Here is a 20,263-nt window from a genome sequence, read left to right on the forward strand (position 1 = left end):
ACCTGAGGCAGAATACTTATTTTTTTAAAAAAAAGTAGTTTGGTTTCACTCATGGTTTTGGAAGACTAACAGCTCAGTAACAACACTGGTTTCTGGTGAGGACTTCGTGGTGATGATCCCACCTAGAAAGTGCATGTGTAAAAGAGCGGTGTCACATAGTGACAGGAAGCAAGAGACAGGGAGAGGCCAGGCTCACTCTCTTATGACAACCCACTCTGGTGGGAGCTAATCAACTTCAGGGAGACCACCCCACTCTATGAAATCGGCATTAATCCCTTCACCACCCAGTCATTGAGGTGGAGCAGGGACATGAATGAGGTATCATGTTGAGAGCCACAGCCGGTCAGAATGATGCCTGGCATTTGCCAGAGGGAATGTTTGAAAGGTGATGCCAGCGGACCATTGAGATGATGATTTGAGTTAAGCTATTGCTGTGATGCTGGATTGATTGTATTGTATATTTGACCTTTACTGTCGGGCAATGGGGCGGCTCTTGCTGCCTCCGCAGCCCGCTACTTTGGAGTTCTCCCGGGATTCCCGGAGAGTTCCCATTGGTTGGGGAAGTGCCGGGGGAGGGATTTCCGGTGTGGCGGGTTTCTGGAAGGGCTGCGTGGGTGGCGTTGGCGGAAAAAAGCCCGTGTGCAGTGCCGGTGAGAGTTGAAATAAAGTAGTTGCTGTTTGAACCTACAAGGCTCTGTGGCAGCTGGGTTATTCGTGCCCAGCCAGACTGCGGCAGTATCAGAATAGGGTACAGAAAGAGAGAGAAACAGGCAGGAGGGGGAACAGCTTTTGGCCTCATGAGACCTTCTAGAAACTGAGTCATGAGGGGCCTCATGAGATTGCTTTTTAATGTACATGTTGACAGTTTTTAAACATGAAATAAATGCTTTTGTGCATTTACTAAAGAAAATGAATATTATATTGTACTGAAACCAGGTAACATACTACCTCAAGAAAATCCCATTGTGTTTTTGTTTTTGTTTTTCTGTTTATTTTGTTTTGTTTTGATTTTGGTACTGGGGATGGGACCTGAGGGTGCTTTACCTCTGAGCTATAACCCCAGTCCTTATTTTATTTTTTACTTGAGATAGGATCTCACAAAGTTGCTAAGGCTGACCTCAAACTTATGATCCTCCTGCCTCAGAGCCACTAGATTATAGGTGTGTGCCACCATTGCCCAGACATTGAGTCTTTGACCTGGAATTTGGCTGAATGTGTTCCTCCTGATAAATCCTGGACAGCTCAGCTGGGTTCACAGGTTCTCAAATGTGAGCCCTTCTCTAGGTCTGGGTGGAGCCCAGGAGAGTGCATTCCCAACAAGTTTGCAGGTATAGCTGATGCTGCTGGGCCCGGACCACACTGAAACCCAGGCTTGAGGTAAGCACAGGTGTCCAAGGGCCAGCCAGGACCTGTGGTGAAGAACACCTCAGGAAACACTGGTGGAGCTCCACACAGTCTGTACCTCTCTGGCACATTGAGCCATGTCTGCAAACTTGACAACATCATCATCACTAAGAGCTCAGGGTATCCTTTTGCTTCTCTTTATCTTTCCACAATTGTTTTACTTGATATTTATAGAAGCCTTTTAACCTGAAATTTGGGGTTAAGAGTGTTCATGCCAGTTCAAAGAACTTGTTCAAAAATTGTTTGAAAAAAAATCACAACAGGATTTTGCATCTTTATCATGAAGAACTGAAAGGATCTGCTTGGATGCCTTTGAGAATGAATGGGAGGAAGAAAGGGGGTGTTTGCTTTCTCAAGAAGCTTGTATTTTCAACAGTGACCTCAAAAAGAAACAAAACTAGATAGAACTCGCTAATCCTTTAGCAGAGCAGTGGGACTTACCAGGGCCTGTTGTCCCCTCTCCTCTGGTCATTTTAAACTGGTTCACAAGATGGAGGTCCAGCAGTGATTCAGGATGGAAGGAAAGGGCTGATGACCAGTGGCCCCACCAAGGGCAAGAACACTCCATCCTTTTAGCAAACAAGGCAAGTGACCCACAGCACCTGGTTGTGTGCTGGGCCCATAGATGTGGAGATGAGATGAGCCACATGGCCCCTACCATTAGGGACGGACAGCTGAGCAGATGTTTTTTTTTTTTTTTTTATGAAATGGAATAAGAACCCTAAAGGAGGCTCCCTAAGGAAAATGGTGTCTGAGCTTGATCATGAAGGACATGGAAGAGGGAAGAACTTCACAAGTGGAGAGAAACAGCACATTCAAAGGACCAGAGGCAGAGAATGTCATGGTCGTGTCTGTGGCAAGGTGTTCAGCCTCTCCGCCTTGTGGAAGGTGATTATAGGGGAAGAGTGGAGGCTGATGAGGAGGTTAATGGCCATGGAGGGAGACCCAGGCCCCCTCCTGTCCTGCCAGCCAGAGGCACTGAGTGCACTGCCCTGGTGTCTTGTGGGGTGCTGGGTAGCTGAAGGCTCAGAGCACCATAGGAAAAAGTACCAGACAGAAGCAAGCTCCATCACAGGAAGAATCTAGAAAGGCAGCCTTTTCCAGAAGCAGTAAAAAGGTTATTTGATGCAATGCCCTCTAAGATCTCCAGCTCTGAATCAGTGACACTATGGATGTGACTCTCCTCAAGGCCTCTGGGGCAGTTCCCGTGCCACCTAGAACAGGAATCAGTTGTGTCTTCCACAACTGAGAAGCTCCTTACAAAACTCCGTCTTCCAGAGAGCCCCTCTGTTCAGCCGGGGTGCTGTTCTCCTGCTCAGCATACAAAGCTCTTCTCTAACAGCAACACCCCCAGGCCTGGCTTGAATTTTAGGGGCAAAAAGAACAGAGTTCTTGTCTGTGGAGAATCTCTGCACAGAGAGGCCACTCCTGCTCCTCTGCTAATGCTCTGCCAGGTCTATTTTAACCTTTTCTGAGAGGCATCCTAGGTCTGCCGTTGTCACTTTGTAATCTCATTGACTCCAGTCACAGTAGCAGCGGTCAGATCAGTTCCCACAACCTCCAAAATATGGACCCCAGAGGTCATCAGAAATGGCTGGGCCAGGAACACGACCTGCCACTTACAGATATCAGAAAGACGAATGAGAGAGTTGGTGTAAAACACTTAGCATCAAGTTCAGCATATCCCAAGTGCTCATAATAACACACCTGCAAGAAATCAAATTCAAAGCTAATGTGGAAAGAGCATTCCCAGTTCATTTTATAAAGCCAGTATTACCCTCACATGAAAACCAGACAAAGGCATGATGAGAAAAGAAAACTGCAGCCCAATCTCTCTCATGAGTGTAGAAGCAAAATCTTATCAACGTGAATCCAGCAGTGTATAAAAAGGGAAATAAAAGCCTGACCAAATGGATTCATCTCAGGAATGCAAACCTGGTTCAACACTGAAAATTAGCTAAGGTCATTTATTTATTGTCTTTCTACAGTCCTCTCTCTCCATTTTCAGGGGCTTGGTTCTGTAGCGGGAAATGAGGGTCAAGACACTGAGCTCTAGAAGCAACACTTTATTAATGGTGCCACAGCCCAGAGGGATAATTCCCAAAGTCTGAGTCCCAAGCTCAGCTGGGCTTTTACTTTTTCACATAAGCAAGTTTGGGATCTATCAAGGCATGGGAACTGGTACAATTCTATTGGAGGGTGCATATGGGCACAAGCTTGTCAATGACCTAGGGACTCAGCTCACCCACCAAGCCTAAAGGGGGATTGTTCTGTCCCTGTTGCTTTGTTTCCTCCTTTTGCTACTGTGGTTATCTGTTAGAGGTACCTGTTAGCCACTGCAAGTCTCTAGGGTTAAATGTCAGTAAGCAGAGCTGCTGTGTGTCCATGTGCAAAACCACAGCCTGTCAGTTCTTAAACTGCTGAAGTTCCCGTTCTACCTACCACAGCTCCAGGATCCCCACAGATATGAAAACCTGAAGACTCTCAATCCCCTTATAGAAAGAGGCACAGTATTTGAATTCCACCTATACACATCCCACTGTATACTTTAAATCATCTCCAGATGGCATGATACCTAATACCCAATACCCATAAATTCTGTATAATTAATTGTTATACTGTATTGTTTAGGGAATAGTGATAAGAAAAACATCTCTATATAGCTGCAGGGTTTTTTCCAGGATTTTCGATCCACATGTGGTTGAGTCTACAGATCTGGAACTCTGGGACATGAAGGGCCTACTATGTGTTAGGCAGAAAGAGTCAATGGTCCTCTCAATGTGTGCAAGTCTGATACAAGTGGCTTCTTCCCTCCAAATGCCCCCCACCCCATTCTCAAACAGGAATGAGCCAGAGAATTTTCCTTCCCTAGGGATCAGGGATGGGGTGAAAGAGCTAGAAGGTGCTTGCCACATGATCCCCTCAGTATATGGCCAGTCAGGGACAGCACAGTCCTCCCTGTCTTAACCTCCATGCATCTCATGAGCATAAAGAACAACTGGAATTTTCTTCATTCGCTTAGCACAGCCCCACCAGCATGGTACAGGCCTGAGTGTTGTAGGGGGTACTTTCCACCCTCGGGTGGTGCTCTGTGAGACTCACTTCATGCTGTGCTCCTTGTCCACATTCAGCCTGCCTGTGTGCCTTCATCCTCAGAGACTCCCCAGAAGGCTGGAACCAGGGCTCAGAGAGGTAAAGGGAGGTTCTCACGGGCACACAGCACAGTGGGCAGGGAATGGGGAAGCTGAGATTTTAAGCTTGAATTGTTTTGTGTAAAGGACCATAATCCTCCTGCACCATGCGTCTTGTTAAATCATGGGCCAGAATCCTCTCCATGATCTCCATTCTTCTAAGGAGTGTGATCATCATGGGGCAGGACTCTGCATGTTCTCTCTATTCTAGATTTTTCCCCGTATGTGGGCCCAGCATTCCCTCCTACTGTAAATGCTATGGGGCAGGATCCAGGGCAGGAACCACCCTGGCCTCCCTGCCTCAGGCCACAGCACAGGCATCTGGGTATCCCATGCCAGGAGCACAGGCCACCAGCCCACTTAGTGGAAAGTATTTCTGCACATACCTCTCCCCTAGGCTTGCTTCCAGGTGGAAATGGACAGCCACATTAGAAACCTGATGATAATTTGGTGGTTTAAGTTATTGGAGCTCATTAACAGTGGTCCTGAGGAAGACAGAGGCCTCTCTCTAGATTGGCAGAACGGGGGAAGGGGTCAATTGTGTTCTCCTAAAAGGGAGAGACCTTGGAAAGCCACACCTGCAGTGGGCTTTGTATAGCTAAGACAAGGAGCTTATTTATAGACTTGGGTTATTTCACTGTCATAGAAGACAGGCCTGGTATCCAGTGCTGGGAACCACAGGCGATGCCCTGGAATGAGAGACACCCACCCAGTTACTGGGGATGGGGTCTGTGTCTTGATGCTGCTGTGATTGATTGATAGGGGCTACCTGGAGCCTGGATTGGGAAATGATGAGGCTCCCGGGAGGACCATGCCCCAGTCAATTCCTCCTGTCTGCATGGACTGGGGAGTAGAGAGGGGAAGGCACTTAAAGCCACCATGAGTAAATGGCAGAATGCAACAGGCAGAGGAGGGGCAGGGTAAGAGACCTGCTCCTGTCCTGTTCAGTCACTGCCCCACCTTGGACTGGCCTTGAGTAGTCAGGCTTCCTTCCATTCCCTCAGGGAAGGAATGAGGTGAGAGGGTCCCAACTGTGTCATTAGGCAGGCCACCACCCCCTGCACCCCAGGATACTCTTTCAACCCTACCGTCCTTCCCAGGGCAATCTCCTTCTCATCTCTTTGTTTCCTTGGATGTCATGTCCCTGACCACCCCTCACACCCCTTGCCATCAACTGGTCCCCTGATTGCACACTTCCAAGAGTCCCTCTGCAGTCCTTTTTGTAGCCTATGTCACACCTAAATAATGATTTTTTTGTATGTGTTTGGATTGTCCACTAGACGATGAACTCACTGGGTGGGGACAGGGTCCTAGAATACAGCTGTACCAACTACACAATTCAGGGGGCATCATTCGTAAACACCAGAGGTCAACAGAGGGCCAGGTGACAAATATTGTAAACTTTGGGGGCCATAGAGCCCCTAGAGTAACTAAGAAGTCATAGATAATCCATAAACAAATGGCTCTGGCATAAACAAAAAAAAATTTATGCACACTAATATGTGAATTTCATGTCATTTTCACATATTGCCAAATATTATTTTGACTTTATTCAACCATTTAAAAATGTAAAAATTATTCTAAGTTCTCAGGTCGTACAAAAACAGGTGTGTGCCAGATTTGGCCCACATGACACAAACAAGGGCCTCTAGAATGTGTGCCCAACAACCTTGGTGGGGACAGTTACTGGGGTTCAAATGCAGGGAGACCAGTGTCCCACCAAAGGTCTGCCAGTAGGAGATCTTGACAACTATGTGTTAAGTGAATGAATGAAACACTGGTTCTGCAAGATGTAGGAGGAGTTCCACCTTCAGAGGGTTGCATACATGTGGGAAAGTGGGAAACTGCATGCTATGTTCCCCTTAGGGTCCCACTTGCTTAGCATTTTAAAAGAATCAATCATTTCTACTTAAACTGATACGGAAAATGAAAAAAAAACTTTTTACCAAAATTTGATTTTTTAAAAAAAGCACATTTGCATGTGCACAATCTTTCCCCTTACCTTTTTTCTCTGCCCCCCCCCCACCCATATAAAGGAGCTTTGCCAAAAAACAGTTGGGAGAACAAGTAAAGGGAATAGCCTCAGGCAGAAAAATGCTTGACAAATTCCAGGACCAGAAATAAGGTCAGAATGGTAGGAGGGAGGGGAAGAGAGAGCAGCCCATACACCGACTGAGGCGGTTGCTGCGGAGCTTTGAAGACCAACTAAAGGCCACTCCACGTGATTGATTTAGATTTTTTAAGAGATGAATCTGCTTGTGTGGAGAATCAAATGTGGTGGACCAGGGCAAGACTGGAAGCACAGCAGTTAGGGGTCCACCAACAACAGTCCAGGTAGAGACGACAGGGGTGGCGGGGGTAATCGAGAGCAGAGAACAGCATCAGCAGTTTGATGGCCTACATGTAGGGGTGAAGGAGGAGGAGGGGCTCTGCCTGAGAGGCAGGTGGGATGGCGCTGCCATTCAGTAAAATGAGAAGCCCGTGAAGGAGGAGCAGATCTATGGGGTAGATCAGAGGTCAGAATCAACAAGAAAATTGCAATGAGTCCAGGTTGTTAAAAGAAAAAAAATCAAAATAGCTTTTCCCTTCACCTACAAGGAATACTTAGGAAATATAATATGAGAAAAGGATTGCATTCAATTCTGAAACAAGAACAGAAACTATCCAAGAATAAACCCAGGACCTGAGCAATGAGGGCACGAACCAGCACATCAGGAAGGAGAGAAATGTACCCGCACCCTAGTATGTCCATGACTAAAGATGCCATTTTCATCCAAAGTCTTTTGCAAATTTAATATCATTCCAATGAAAACACAGGCTGGCAACAGGTTTTCAAAGTTAATTCGAAGGAATAATGCACACAAGGAAATAATAATGTTTCCTACCTGTGATTAAAAGATATTAAGATTTACGATATAAAGTGATGGAAACAGCCTGAGACTAATACCAGAGTAGACAGTAGATCATTAAAGTAAAACAAAAGTACAGATTCCAGAGTGGATTAGAATTTAGGAAACAGGTGATGTATTCAAATTGGGCCATTGGCTCACCAAACTAAGGAGAAGATTGTACTTTTTTTTTTAATTTTTATTGTTGGTTGTTCAAAACATTACATAGTTCTTGATATATCATATTTCACACTTTGATTCAAGTGGGTTATGAACTCCCATTTTTACCCTGTATACAGATTGCAGAATCACATCAGTTACACATCCATTGATTTACATATTGGCATACTAGTGTCTGTTGTATTCTGCTGCCTTTCCTATCCTCTGCTATCCCCCCTCCCCTCCCCTCCCCTCCCCTCTTCTCTCTCTACCCCCTCTACTATCATTCATTTCTCCCCCTTGTATTATTTTCCCTTTCCCCTCACTTCCTCTTGTATGTAATTTTGTATAACCCTGAGGGTCTCCTTCCATTTCCATGTAATTTCCCTTCACTCTCCCTTTCCCTCCCACCTCTCATCCCTGTTTAATATTAATAGAAGATTGTACTTAGATCCCTATTCTCATCACACACCAAAGTGCTAGTTGGCTAGTTACATATAAAATTTAGATAAGATCTGGGTATGGCTCAGTGGTAGAGCACTTGTCTAGTATGCATGAGGCCCTGGGCTCAATCCCCAGAACCACAAAATAAAATTCAAAAAAAGAAACAATAAAATAAGACAGGGATAGATGTGTGTACCAATGCCTGAGGCAGAGACAGAAAGAAAACAGCACACTCCACAAGCAAGTTGAAAACCCAGCACATCACCACCAAACAAAACCAGCAGGCAAATGGCCCAGCACAAATGTCTCCAACATGTATGTCGACTAGATGCTTAACAGGGAAAGTTACTTAAAATTAATAAGAGAAAATAGAAATGAGTTTAACCAGGCAATTCCCAAAAGAAGAAATACAAATTGTCAATACATAATAAAAATGTTCAAGCAACCCACTAACAATGATTATTTAAAAGCAAGTCTAGTCAAGATGATTGTAACCATGGTAATCTCTGAAAGTAAGATTACAGGTGGGGGCTGGGGTCGTGGCTTAGTGGTAGAGCAGTTGCCCCTCATGCATGAGGCATTGGGATCGATCCTCAGATAAAAATAAAAACATAAAATAAATAAATAAAGATATTATGTCCATCTACAACTAAAAATATAATTTTTTTAAAGAGAGAGAGAGAGAGATTTTTTAATATTTATTTTTTAGTTTTCGGTGGACACAACATCTTTGTATGTGGTGCTGAGGATCTAACCTGGGCCGCACACATGCCAGGCGAGCATGCTACCGCTTGAGCCACATCCCCAGCCCCCCAAAATATAAATTTTTTTAAAAAATGATTGCAGGTGACATTCTCTCCCTGTTATCAAATATGATGGACCATATTTGCACTTTGAAGATGGAGCCCTCATCTGTACAGGCACACCTCATTTCCCTGTGCTTTGGTGCACTTTCTAGATGTCCCATTTTTCACAAATGGAAAGTTTGTGGCAACCTCGTGTTGAGCAAGACTGTGGGAGCCATTGTTCCAACAGCATATGCTAACTTTGTGTCTCTGTGTCATGTTTGGTAACTCTTGCAATATTTCAGGCTTTATGATTATTTTGTCTATTATGTTGAGCTGTGATCAGCGGTCATGGATATTACTGTTTTGGTAGTTTGTGGACTTCACTGATAAATGTTGAGTGTGTTGACTATTCCATCAATGGCTCTTGCTTTGCCCCTCTCCCTCTCCCCAGGCCTCCCTAATCCTTGAGATATAACAATACCCTACAGTGGCCGCTAATGTTCAAGTAAAAGGAAGAGACACAGATGTCACAATTTTCAATCAAAAACAAGATATGCTTAAGCTCTGTGAGGAAGGCCTGTTGAAAGTTGACATAGTCTGAAAGCCAAGCCTCTTGCACCCAGCAGTGAGCTAAGTTGTGAAAGCAAGGGGAAAGTTCTTGAAGGAAATTGAAAGTGCTACTCCAGTGAACACGTGAATGATGAGAAGGCAAACAGCCCTATTGCTGATACAGAGAGAGTTTGAGCATTCTCGATAGAAGACCAAACCAGCCAGCAGCTAATCCAGAGCAAGACCCCAATTACTGCCATTAATTCTATGAAGATGGGTAGAAGTGAGGAAGCTGCAGAACGAATGTGTAGAGCTGGGACAGATTGGTCCGTGAGGTTTAGGGGGAAAGAAGCCCTCTCCATAATAAGGTGAAGCTAAGTGCTGATGTGGGAGCCGCAGCAAGTTATCCAGCCGACTTTAGATAGCTGTGAAAGTGGCTACACAAAACAGCTTCAATGCAGATGAAACAGCTTTCTACTGAAAAAAAGATGCCATCTAGGACTTTCATAGCTAGAGAGGAGAAGTCAATGCCTAAACTTCAGAGCTTCAAAAGACAAGGCTGACTTGGTAGGAGCTAATGCCACTGGGGACTTCAAGTTGAATCCAATGCTCATTTAATGCTTTGAAAATTATACTAAATCTATTCTATCTGTTGTCAACAAATGGACGAAGTCTGGGTGACAGCCCATCCGCTTACAACATGATTTACAGCATATTTCAAGTCTGCTGTCAATACCTACTGCTCAGAAGGAAAAAAAAAAAAAAAGATTCCTTTCAAAATATTATGCCATTGGACTGGGATTGTGGCTCAGTGGTAGAGCGCTTGCCTCACACACATGAGGCCCTGAGTTCATTCTGCAGCACCCCATAAAAGTTTTATATATATATATCACAATTGACAATGTACCCCATCACCTGAGAGCATTGATGGACATGTACAATGTGACCAATGTTGTTTTCATGCCTGCAAACCCAACATCCAGTCTGCAGCCCATGGATCATGGAGTTGTTTTGACTTTCAAATTGTTTTATTTAAGAAATGCATACTGACATTAGTAGTGATTCCTCTGGGAAAAGTGTTATGGTTTGGGTATGAGGTGTCCACTAAAGGCTCCTGTTAATGCAAGAATATTCAGAGGTGAAATGATTAGCTTGTGAAAGCTGAGACCTGATCAGTCCATCCTAGTCTGAATGGACTGGGTGGTAGAGTAGGCAGGTGGGGCATGGCTGGAGGAGTTGGGTCACTGGGGGTGGGCCCTGGAAGGATCATTTTTCCTGTGCCCCTTCTCCGTCTCTGCTTCCTGACCCTGCCAGGAGCTAAGCAGCTCTCCTTCTCTGGGCCCTTCCCCCATGATGTGCTACCTCACCTTGAGCCCAGAGCAATGGAGTCAGCCATCTCCGGACTGAGACCTCTGAAACCATGAGCTCCAAATAAACTTCCTCCTCTAAGTTGTTCTTGTCAGGAATTTTGATCACAATGACACAAAAAATGATGGAAACACAAAGTAAATGGAAAAACTTCAGGAAAGCATTCACCATTCTAGATGCCAATAGGAACGCTCATGATTCATGGGAAGAGATCCAAGTATCAACATCAATAATTCAGAGGAAGTTGATTCCTACACCCATGGAAGATTTCAAGGGGTTCAAGACTTCGGTGGAGGAAGAAACTGCAGATGTGGTGGAAATAGCAAGAGCACTGGACCTGTAGGTGGACCCTGAAGATGGGACTGGGTTGCTATGATCTGTTGATAGGACATGGGTTTACTGCTTGTGGATGAGCAAAGAAAGTGGTTCCTTGAGATAGACTCTGCTCCTGGAGAAGATGCTGAGGACATTGTTGAGGTGACAAAGGATTTAGAATGTTTAACATAAGGTTAGTTGATAAAGCAACCAGCAGGGATTGGGAAGACTGACTCTAATCTCGAAAGAAGTTCTTTGGATAAAATGCCATCAAATAGCATCGCATGCTATAAAAAAATCTTTCATGAAAAGAGTCTATCTATGCTGCAAACTCCACCATTGTCTGGTTTTAAGAAATTGCCTTAGCCACCCCTGCCTTCAGCAACCACCACCCTAATCGGTCAGCAGCCATTCACAGCCAGGTAAGACCCTCCAGCAGCAGAGAGAATACCCCTCACTGAAGGCTGAGATCATCATGAGCATCTGTTAGCAATGAAGGACTTAATTAGAGTATGTACACTTTAAGACAATACTGTTGCACCCTTGATAGATGGCAGTATAGTGTCAACAGAACAATATTGTTCTGGGGAAAACAGAAGATCACGTGACTCGCCTTATTGACCTGTTTGCTTTATTATAGTCATCTGGAGCCCAACTTGCCATATCTCCAGGGCATGCCTGTGTATTTTTGTGGTTCTAGCTCATGATGATCCTGATTTGCTCTGTGCAAGCCTGAGCAGGGTTGGAATTGAAGAAAGTTCATTTCCTCCCTGATGAGTCCTCCACAGTTATTTGCCACAACTGCCTGGGAGTGGCTTACCTGAATCTTGTTGTAGCAGTGTTCAGGGTTATCTAGAAAGATCTAGATACATGTCAGGATCCTACGTATGGCTCCGTCAGGAACTCCTGAAAGTCCCGTGACTGCCTTGCCACCCACTCAGCCTAGATGCTCTTGGTTCTGTCCCCTCCACACTCTCCTGAACCCCTGGCTGAGTGTCTTGGTCTTAAAGGATCTTCACAGGTGGTCAAAATTTTTTTCTTAAAATTGGTACAAGTTTATTCATTCCATAATCTAGTTTGAGGCCCACCCCAGAGGGAAACTGGCCTTGCTAAGTGTTGCTATCCCTGGAGGGACACTTTTTACTTGGAGCTTTAGGGAGTTGACAGATGACAACTCACAGTAATGATAAGATCCACACTTTGAAATAAGAACTGGAAAAGTCTTCTCTACTTAGGAAAAAAAAAGGTCTTGTTTCAGTCTTTAAGTTTTCCTTTCCTTCTATACGTTCTCTGGAACACAAGGGAGTTCCTAGCTTTGCCCTTCAGCCTGGAGGTGTGTGTTCTTGCTCCTTCTATCCCTAGCCTCCCCACCCCCTCTTGCCTCTCCCCACCTGTCTCTCTACATAGCGGGATGCACTGGACATTGCAAGCCCACCGGGGTCATGAGCCTCTGACGTCTAGGGGCCCCTCTGGGCACAGCCTCCTCCACCTCCGCTGCAGCTCAGGGCCTCTCCGCTCTCTCAGCCCCTCCCTGCCAGCTCTTGTGCGGAGGCAGGGAGACCTGGGGATTCCAGTGGCTGTCAGAGCACAGACTGCTGGGAGAGGGGACAGCATCCAAGGACTGCCTCCCAAAGTGGAAAACACCAGCACTGGGGAAGCACAGAGGAGGGAGGGAACAGAGAGCACAGCCGTGGAGAATGTGGAAGAGAAAGATGAGAACTTTCCCGGGGTAGGGAGACAGGCCGGCAGGGCCAGGACCGCCCATGACTCTCAGGGGCTTTCCTTCTCCCTCTCTGAGCCTCAGTTTTTCTATCCGTAAATGGGGTGCACTGTGAAGTTCCCAGACACATTGGGGGAACCCCCAGGTCCCCAGGTGTTGGGAGCTAGAGCTGGCAGCAGTGAGGGAGGTGAGACGGCAAGGTAGCTTCTTTCTGGTGCTCTCTCTGTGCTCACAGCTTGTCTGGGCAGAAGAGGGCTCAGGCTGTTCTCTGGGACCAGCTTCTTGGAGAGAAGTGGGCATGGAAAGAGGCAGGGAGGGGCCAAGGCCAGCTTGATGCCCACGGAGTGAGTGCTCAGGGGCCTTCCCTGCCAGGGCTTAGCTGCCAATAAGAACACCGCATTCCCAGGGCACATGTGGAGTGCCCAAGCAGGGTATTTTGGCTTTTCAGACTTACCAAAAGTCCGAAAAGGGGGCAGCATTTGCTGGGCACCTGTGATACCCGTGGCACTCACGTCACCCATTGTTTGCAGGAGCTTCTTCATTTCACCCTCCTGTTTTACACAGAAGGACTGGACTTCAGAGGCAGGAAGCCCCTCACTGGGGTCATGTGGCTGACAGATCTGAGCCCTGAGTGGGTCCCACGCCCTGAATCTTCACATCGTCAGGGCCACTACCTACAGAGCCCTGGCTCCCTCCATGTATCTCAGGGGGCACCCCCACAAGTGGGATCCGAGAAGACTCAGAGGCCATGGGCCAGAACAACCCCCACCTCCACCCTCTTCACGGGCAGGTGACCCTCTGCTTGGCTGAACACTCTGCAGTCCCCATCTTGAGGTGCTTAGTCCTTTTTTCACAAGGGGCCCCGTATTTGTTTGGCGCTGGGCCTCACATTCTGTCTGGTCCATCCAGCTGATGGAGTTCTCACAGAAAGTCTCCCCTGAGGAAAGTGTCGCTGCAGAGTGCCACGTGCCTGGGAGCAGCAGGAAGTCCCTGGCAAGAGCTCACGCTGTGCTTTCTCTTTCAGTGAAACCATCATGTTTCTGCATCAGATCTTCTACCAAGGCCTGAAGGCCCGCATCTCCAGCTGGCCCACGCTGGTCCTGGGTGAGTAGCCAGCCCTCGAAGATGCCCCAGCCCATCCCTCTCCTGATGCCACCCCTCAAGATGGGGGCAGCTCTGTCCTTCCAGAGCATCAGAGTGTCACCCTACAAACCCAGACACCCTCGACGGTGGTGGAAGAAGACAGCCAAGTTGTCACAAGTCATATTTCTAAGAGGAAGTAATATATTTTTAGTTTTTTTTAATCCACTTTTCCCTTTTTAAAAATAATGTGCATATGCCCATTTGAGAACATTTGAAAACCCAGAAAAGTAGAAAAAGCTTAAAAATATCACCCATAATTCTGCTTCTCAAAGATATACACTATAAACACTCCGGTGTTTTTCTTCTGTACATAGATCCTAAGGGTTTTTTTTTTCCCCATTTTACATAATTGCAAACATGCTGAATTATAGAGTGTGATTCTTGCAGAATTGTTTTGATCTTTTTTTTTTGCTCAACATTTTAACAGAAGTGCTTTCTCATGCTGAAAGATTTTTATTGACCATATTAATGCTTCAGGAAAGTGTCACTGGACAAGGACTGACAGTATTCTCAGTGTTCCCTGCATGTGACCATTATCCTGTGCAACTGGCTCTCATTGTTGGCTTTTAGAGTTGTTCCAAATTGTTATTTTCAGACATAATTGTCTCTGCCTATGAAGTTTTCTCCATGTTAGAGGCCATTTTCTTGGGATAGGTTTCCAAAAGTAGAATCACTGAAATGAAAAGGTATAAATGTGTTAAAGGTTCTGGCTTCAACCCTGTTGTCTACTTGTGGTCCGAGAAGGACTGCACTGCCCGGGTACCCAGAGTGAGGGATGGCAGGACCTGGTCCTGCTCCCGTGACCCACCAGGCATGATCTTTTTTTTTTTCTTTTGGCATTTTCCCAGTTGGGTAGGTAAAGATGAGTGTTGGAGGCATCTCCACTCTGGAGACAAGAAACCGGTTCCAGGAGGGGACGGTTCCAGGAGGGGACGGTTCATATGAGTGCAGGCCACTGACACGGATCAGACACAGCTCTCCAAGCCCTAGCTAGAAGGCCTCTGGACGGGCACTCTTTTTGTGTATCTCAAAAGCAAACAGCCCTGCTTTTCTCTGGGTTCCAAATAAGAAGTGTCTCCAGAAAGACAGGGTCTGCCTCTCCTGCAGTCACATTGCAGCAGACACTCTACCAGGCAGTGGGACGCCTGCTCTAGGAGCTGTCACATAGAGCCTACGGCGGGAAACCTACTTCATAAGGGAAAATTCCACAGGGCTCCAGCCCATCCTGTCAAATGTTGGAGGGCAGGTTTAAGGAGACTGGTTGGAATTTGGGGGTCTGGGAGGACAAGGTCTATACCCAAGATAGAATGGGCCATAAGGGAACCACTAGGTAAACCTGGGAGGTCCTAGGACAAGGACTGACAGACAGAGGGGCTAAGGGAGGATGGAGTGGGAAGGCTTTGGAATGGGGAAGTCAGGAGACCCAGCTCCAGGCCAGTTCTGATTGACCCTGTGACTTCAGATGGTTCACTCTGTCAAAGACTGCAGGGTTCAGACGGGGGCTCTTGGAAGCACCCTCAGCAATGACAGTGGTGGGTAAGTGAGGACATGGGATAGGTGGAGCAAAGAACCAGGCTGCCATGCAGGGGACCATATGAGATGGGTAGGACCTGGGCAAGGCAACTTCCTTCAGTTGAAAGGAATTCCCAGAGGGAACCCAGCCACCAGCACTCCTGGCCATTGGGGAATGAGCACCTGGATTCTGAAGGGGGTACAGGCCACACCTGACAACGTGCCCTATACATGCCCTCTCACAGGTGTGACATAGACAGCCTTGTCTCCAAACATCTGTGATTCTAATGTGGTCTAGTGGCTGAGCCCACCTCTCTGGTTCTGAGTAGGGCAGAGGTATTTGTCACCCCCAAAGGCAGGGATCTTTCTATAGCCACATGAGTGGCTGCAGGATAGGTTCTCCCAGGGTGCCATCAGTCACCCTCTGACCCCACCCTCCTTCCAGCCGACCTGTTTGACATCCTGCTGCCCATGCTCAACATCTACCAAGAGTTCGTGCGCAACCACCAGTACAGCCTGCAGATCCTGGCGCACTGCAAGCAGAACCGCGACTTTGACAAGCTGCTGAAGCACTATGAGGCCAAGCCGGACTGCGAGGAGAGGACCCTGGAGACCTTCCTCACCTACCCCATGTTCCAGGTGGCTGCCCCAGGCCTGCCAGCAAGAAGGGCACGCTGGGGGGAAGCAGGGGGCATTGGGAGCCACACTCGAAGGCCGCAGCTGAGAGGACACAGTCCTTGGCACACACCCCAGTCCTGGCTGGAAGATGAAGTAGGGTCAGCCCTCAGCCCCCAACCCTGACAGCGAGAGCAAGCTGACCACTGATAGGCCTGTCCCCTCGGGCAGTGAGGGAAGGTGAGGGGCAGCTCTTGAGACAGCCATGGGGACCCTTTACTCCTGGCTCCCAAGCCACCACCCAGGTCCTGCCTTCTGCCAGAGCAGAGCCCAGACAGGCCACGGAGGCTCCTCAGGGTCAGAGCGCATCTGTGGTCGGGTGGTGGAAGCGCCCACGCTGAGAGCACTGTGTTTGCCTCTCTTGCTTTTCATCCCTGTCTGTCCACTCGGTCTCTCTCTTGCTCCCTGCCCCATCCCTCTTCTGCTCCATCCCCCGCTACCTCCCATCTCCCTGCCTCTCCCCTGATGCCCGCAGATCCCCAGGTACATCCTGACGCTGCACGAGCTCCTGGCCCACACACCCCATGAGCACGTGGAGCGCAACAGCCTGGATTACGCCAAGTCCAAACTGGAGGAGCTGTCCAGGTGAGCCCCTGCCTGCAGGCACCAGGCAGCAGTGGGGCACACTGAAGATGACCCTCGGGTTCCAGGATGTGAGGGTGGGGCCCCTCCAAGCTGAGTCACCTGGAGTAACCTCTGGGGTTAGCATCTTAAGCTTAGGTGGTCACTAAGTGGGGCTGGCATGGGTGGGGCCCTGTCCCTGCACAGGTGGGATCTGAGGAAGGGCTCTGGACACTCCCTTGGGTCATTTCCCAGGAGAAGGAGCTGCCCAGGGACTTTGCCCATTTCTTCTGTTCTTCACTGTCAGTGTATCAAAACCTGGAGTGGCAGGACCCTCAGAGTGGGTCCTGGGTGACAGGCATTCATGTGCCCAAGGCTCCAGTCAGCCGCAAGTGGTGACAGTGATACATAAGCCCATGGCTGTCCAATTCCTGGTCCTCCTGGTCTTTCATTCAGAGTCCCTCACCTGGCTCACTGTCACCCAAAGGGACCTCCCTCTGCAAGGGGAGGAGCAGACAGCCCAAGGGAGGCTCTGCAACACCTCAGGCAGCAGGTGATGACAACCTGCACCAGGTGGTGCCTGTGGAGGCTGAGAGGAGTCAGATTCGGGATGTAGCTTGAAGGTGGAACCAAGGATTCCTTGATGGGTTAGATTGGGGGAGGGAGGTGAAAGAAAGAATGGAGTCAAGGTGATTCCAGAACTTTGGGCTGAGCAACCAGGAGTAGAATTGCTATTAATTGAGATGGAGGAAACTGTGGGAGGGACAGACTTGCAGGGGGATGGGGAGGAGTTCAGGAGATTGCTGATGCGATGTCCAAGTGCAGGGGGCAAGCGGGAAGGGCATTGGAGTCTGGAGTTGAGAGATATTGTCAGTCATCAGCTTGGAGATGGGATTTAAAGTCACAGCACTGGTAAGATGGCCAAGGGAGTGAGTTTAAGGATAAAAACACAGGAACCAAAAACTGGGTCCCAGGGCTTCCCAGGGCTTCCACTGTGTGGAGGTGGAAGAAAGCAAGACATGAGAATGGGCCTTGTGGTCAGAAGTGGGCTGGCAAAGGCTGCAAAGGAGGTAGGTCTTCAGGGGGTGGGGTCCAGTCAGGCCACTGCTTATAGCTGCACAGAGGAAGGAACGGGCTGGACCGGGGTACAGCCTTCCCTGGATCCTTCCAATACCCAGCTGAGTTACAGTCTCTGGTTGGAGAATCAGGACCAGGATGTCTTCTGCATGGTGAGCCTGCAGAGGAACAAAATCATTGGCAGGAAGGAAGAAAGAACGGTGCCCAGGGATCCAAATCCTGCACACCCTTGTCCAAGGGAGAGGGCTTAGGACTGTCATAAGGCAGTGGGGCTTCTCGTTGCTGAGGAATGCCCTGCCCTGGTGCAAATGGGTACAGGCGCACAAGGCCTAAGACCCTGATCTTCTTTCCTCCGATCCTGGGTTTGCAGCCTGCTTGCTTTCTTCCACCTATGCCTGACCAGAACCCAGCCTTGGTGACATATAGGAATGGCATAGCCCTTTCATTCTCCTCTCCCCCTCCCACAGGGCAGCTGAGGAAAGCTCTCTGTCCAGCAGGAAGCCAGCAAGATGGCCAACCCCCTTCCCAGCTGTGCTCAGAAAGACTGGTCCTCTCTAGGGACTGGGCCTGAATTTTTCCTTCTATCCTGAACCCCTATATCCTGACTAATAACCCAAGGCATCACTTCCAGGTCCCCCAGAAGCCCCCCAGAGTTTTCAAACTATGTTCACGCAGGGTCCCCATCACAAACCCCAGCCTGGGGCAGCACTTATCCTAGCCAGCTACTGTTTGTTCATGTCCTACAGGAAAAATGAGTTTTGCTCTTTTACAATCTCCCCTTTATGTTTTATCGAGTACAGCCTTCCCCACCCTCCCCAAGAGATCTCATTACCACTGGCTCTTTCAAAATGGAGTCCCTCTCTAGGAAGGAACTGAGGCTCCTGAAGAAAAGATTCCATTTGATGCCCCAGACTGATAAACTGTTGAGTGAGTTCATGCCTGAAATGCTAGTCCCCATCCAGGGAGGGAAAAAACTGATATTTATTTTCCACCAGTGACAACAGAGACAATGATCACTGTCCTTGACTACAGCACCTACCAAGTGCCAGGCTTGGGGCTGGTCCCTGAAATATTCTCTCTTCCATCTTCATCCCAACATCCTACAGATGAGGGCACTAAGTAAGGATCAGAGGGCTTGAGTAATTTGCTCAAGGTCATGCTGATTCAGTGCTTCACAGAGACCGCTCAAGTGCGGTCATCTTTCATCCTTGTGAGGGCTAACCTGGATGGCATCTGCAAGACAACTCTAAGCCACACTTATCAACCTGCCCCTGGGTGGTCTTAAAATTGTAGGATTTCAAAAGACTTTGTGCTCTTCTTAGAGTAAGTAAGTGGAATACTTTTCCAGAGTCCCCCTACACACACACACACACACACACACACATTACTCACTACTTTCCTAAGAATCCTAGAAACAAGGCAAGGCAATATTGGCCTCCAACACCCATCTTTTACCACCAATGCTGTTTAAAAAGCAGTTAAATGGCGCCACCTCCTGGAAATTATGGATATTGCAAGAAATCAGAACAGGGACAAATGAAAGTGGCTTACATTCCTTCCCAGAAGGACCAGAGCCCAGGGAAGCAAGCTGGAACCGGTCTTCCCCTGAGCCAGCTGGGTTACCAGGCACTACAGAAAAATAACCATTCCTGGATCTGAGCAACATTGAAGAGACAACCATATAAAAATCAGGAGCCAGGTGTGGTGGTGCATAATCCTAGCAAGTCCAAAGGCTGAATCAGAAGGATTCCAAGTTCAAGGCCAGCCTCAGCAACTTAGCAAGACCCTGTTTCAAAAAGGGCTGGGAATGTAGCTCAAAGGTAGAGCACTCCTGAGTTAATGGGAGGGGGATATTAAAAAGAAAAAAAGGATATGCAGAGAGTATTCAGGAGGAGAAAACTGTGAATGCAAAGGCCCTGAGGTAGGAATGAGCTTTGTTCTGTGAATGAGAGTAAGAACAGAAGGGGATGAAGGGCAAGGTAATGAAAAAATGATGTCCCCCATTCTCCCACATCCCTTCTGGGGTTGGGGCTGGGCCTGCTGTCTCTGATCTACATGGCTCCGATTTTGAAGTATGGCAGGCCTGCTTCCTAACTGCTTTCATTGCCTTTTTTCTGAAATAAACCCCCTGGCTCCTCAGGGTGTCAGAAGGATGAGGTGGCATCTGTGAGGCGCCTGGCACACAGTGGGTGCTCACAGAAGCACACCGCTTCCCCCTCATGCCTAGAGTCCCGCCTGTTAGTCCCTGCTCCTGGCCCTTCTTCTTAGATCTGGCCATAGACCCGGCCTTCTGTCCTCCCTGGGAGGTGGGGTGGCCTTCCTCTGACCCTGTCACCCCTGTTGCCACAGAATAATGCATGACGAAGTAAGTGAGACGGAGAACATCCGGAAAAACCTGGCCATCGAGCGCATGATCATCGAAGGCTGTGAGATCCTCCTGGACACCAGCCAGACCTTCGTGAGACAAGG

The 20,263-nt window shown here is 48.0% G+C and overlaps 1 protein-coding gene across 2 annotated transcripts in view; it reads left to right on the forward strand.

The window, feature by feature from the left end:
• Positions 1–20,263, forward strand: part of Rasgrf1 (Ras protein specific guanine nucleotide releasing factor 1) — a 107,676-nt gene that overhangs the window by 39,688 nt on the left and 47,725 nt on the right. For both annotated transcript variants that reach the window (XM_048792930.1, XM_015480209.2), the window contains exons 6-9: positions 13,851–13,930; positions 15,927–16,120; positions 16,632–16,741; positions 20,144–20,262. In XM_048792930.1, the coding sequence (XP_048648887.1) occupies positions 13,851–13,930; positions 15,927–16,120; positions 16,632–16,741; positions 20,144–20,262 (503 nt within the window). The remainder of the gene's footprint in view (positions 1–13,850; positions 13,931–15,926; positions 16,121–16,631; positions 16,742–20,143; position 20,263) is intronic.

This window comes from Marmota marmota, unplaced genomic scaffold (genome assembly GCF_001458135.2).
Source record: "Marmota marmota marmota unplaced genomic scaffold, marMar, whole genome shotgun sequence".
NCBI lineage: Eukaryota > Metazoa > Chordata > Mammalia > Rodentia > Sciuridae > Marmota > Marmota marmota.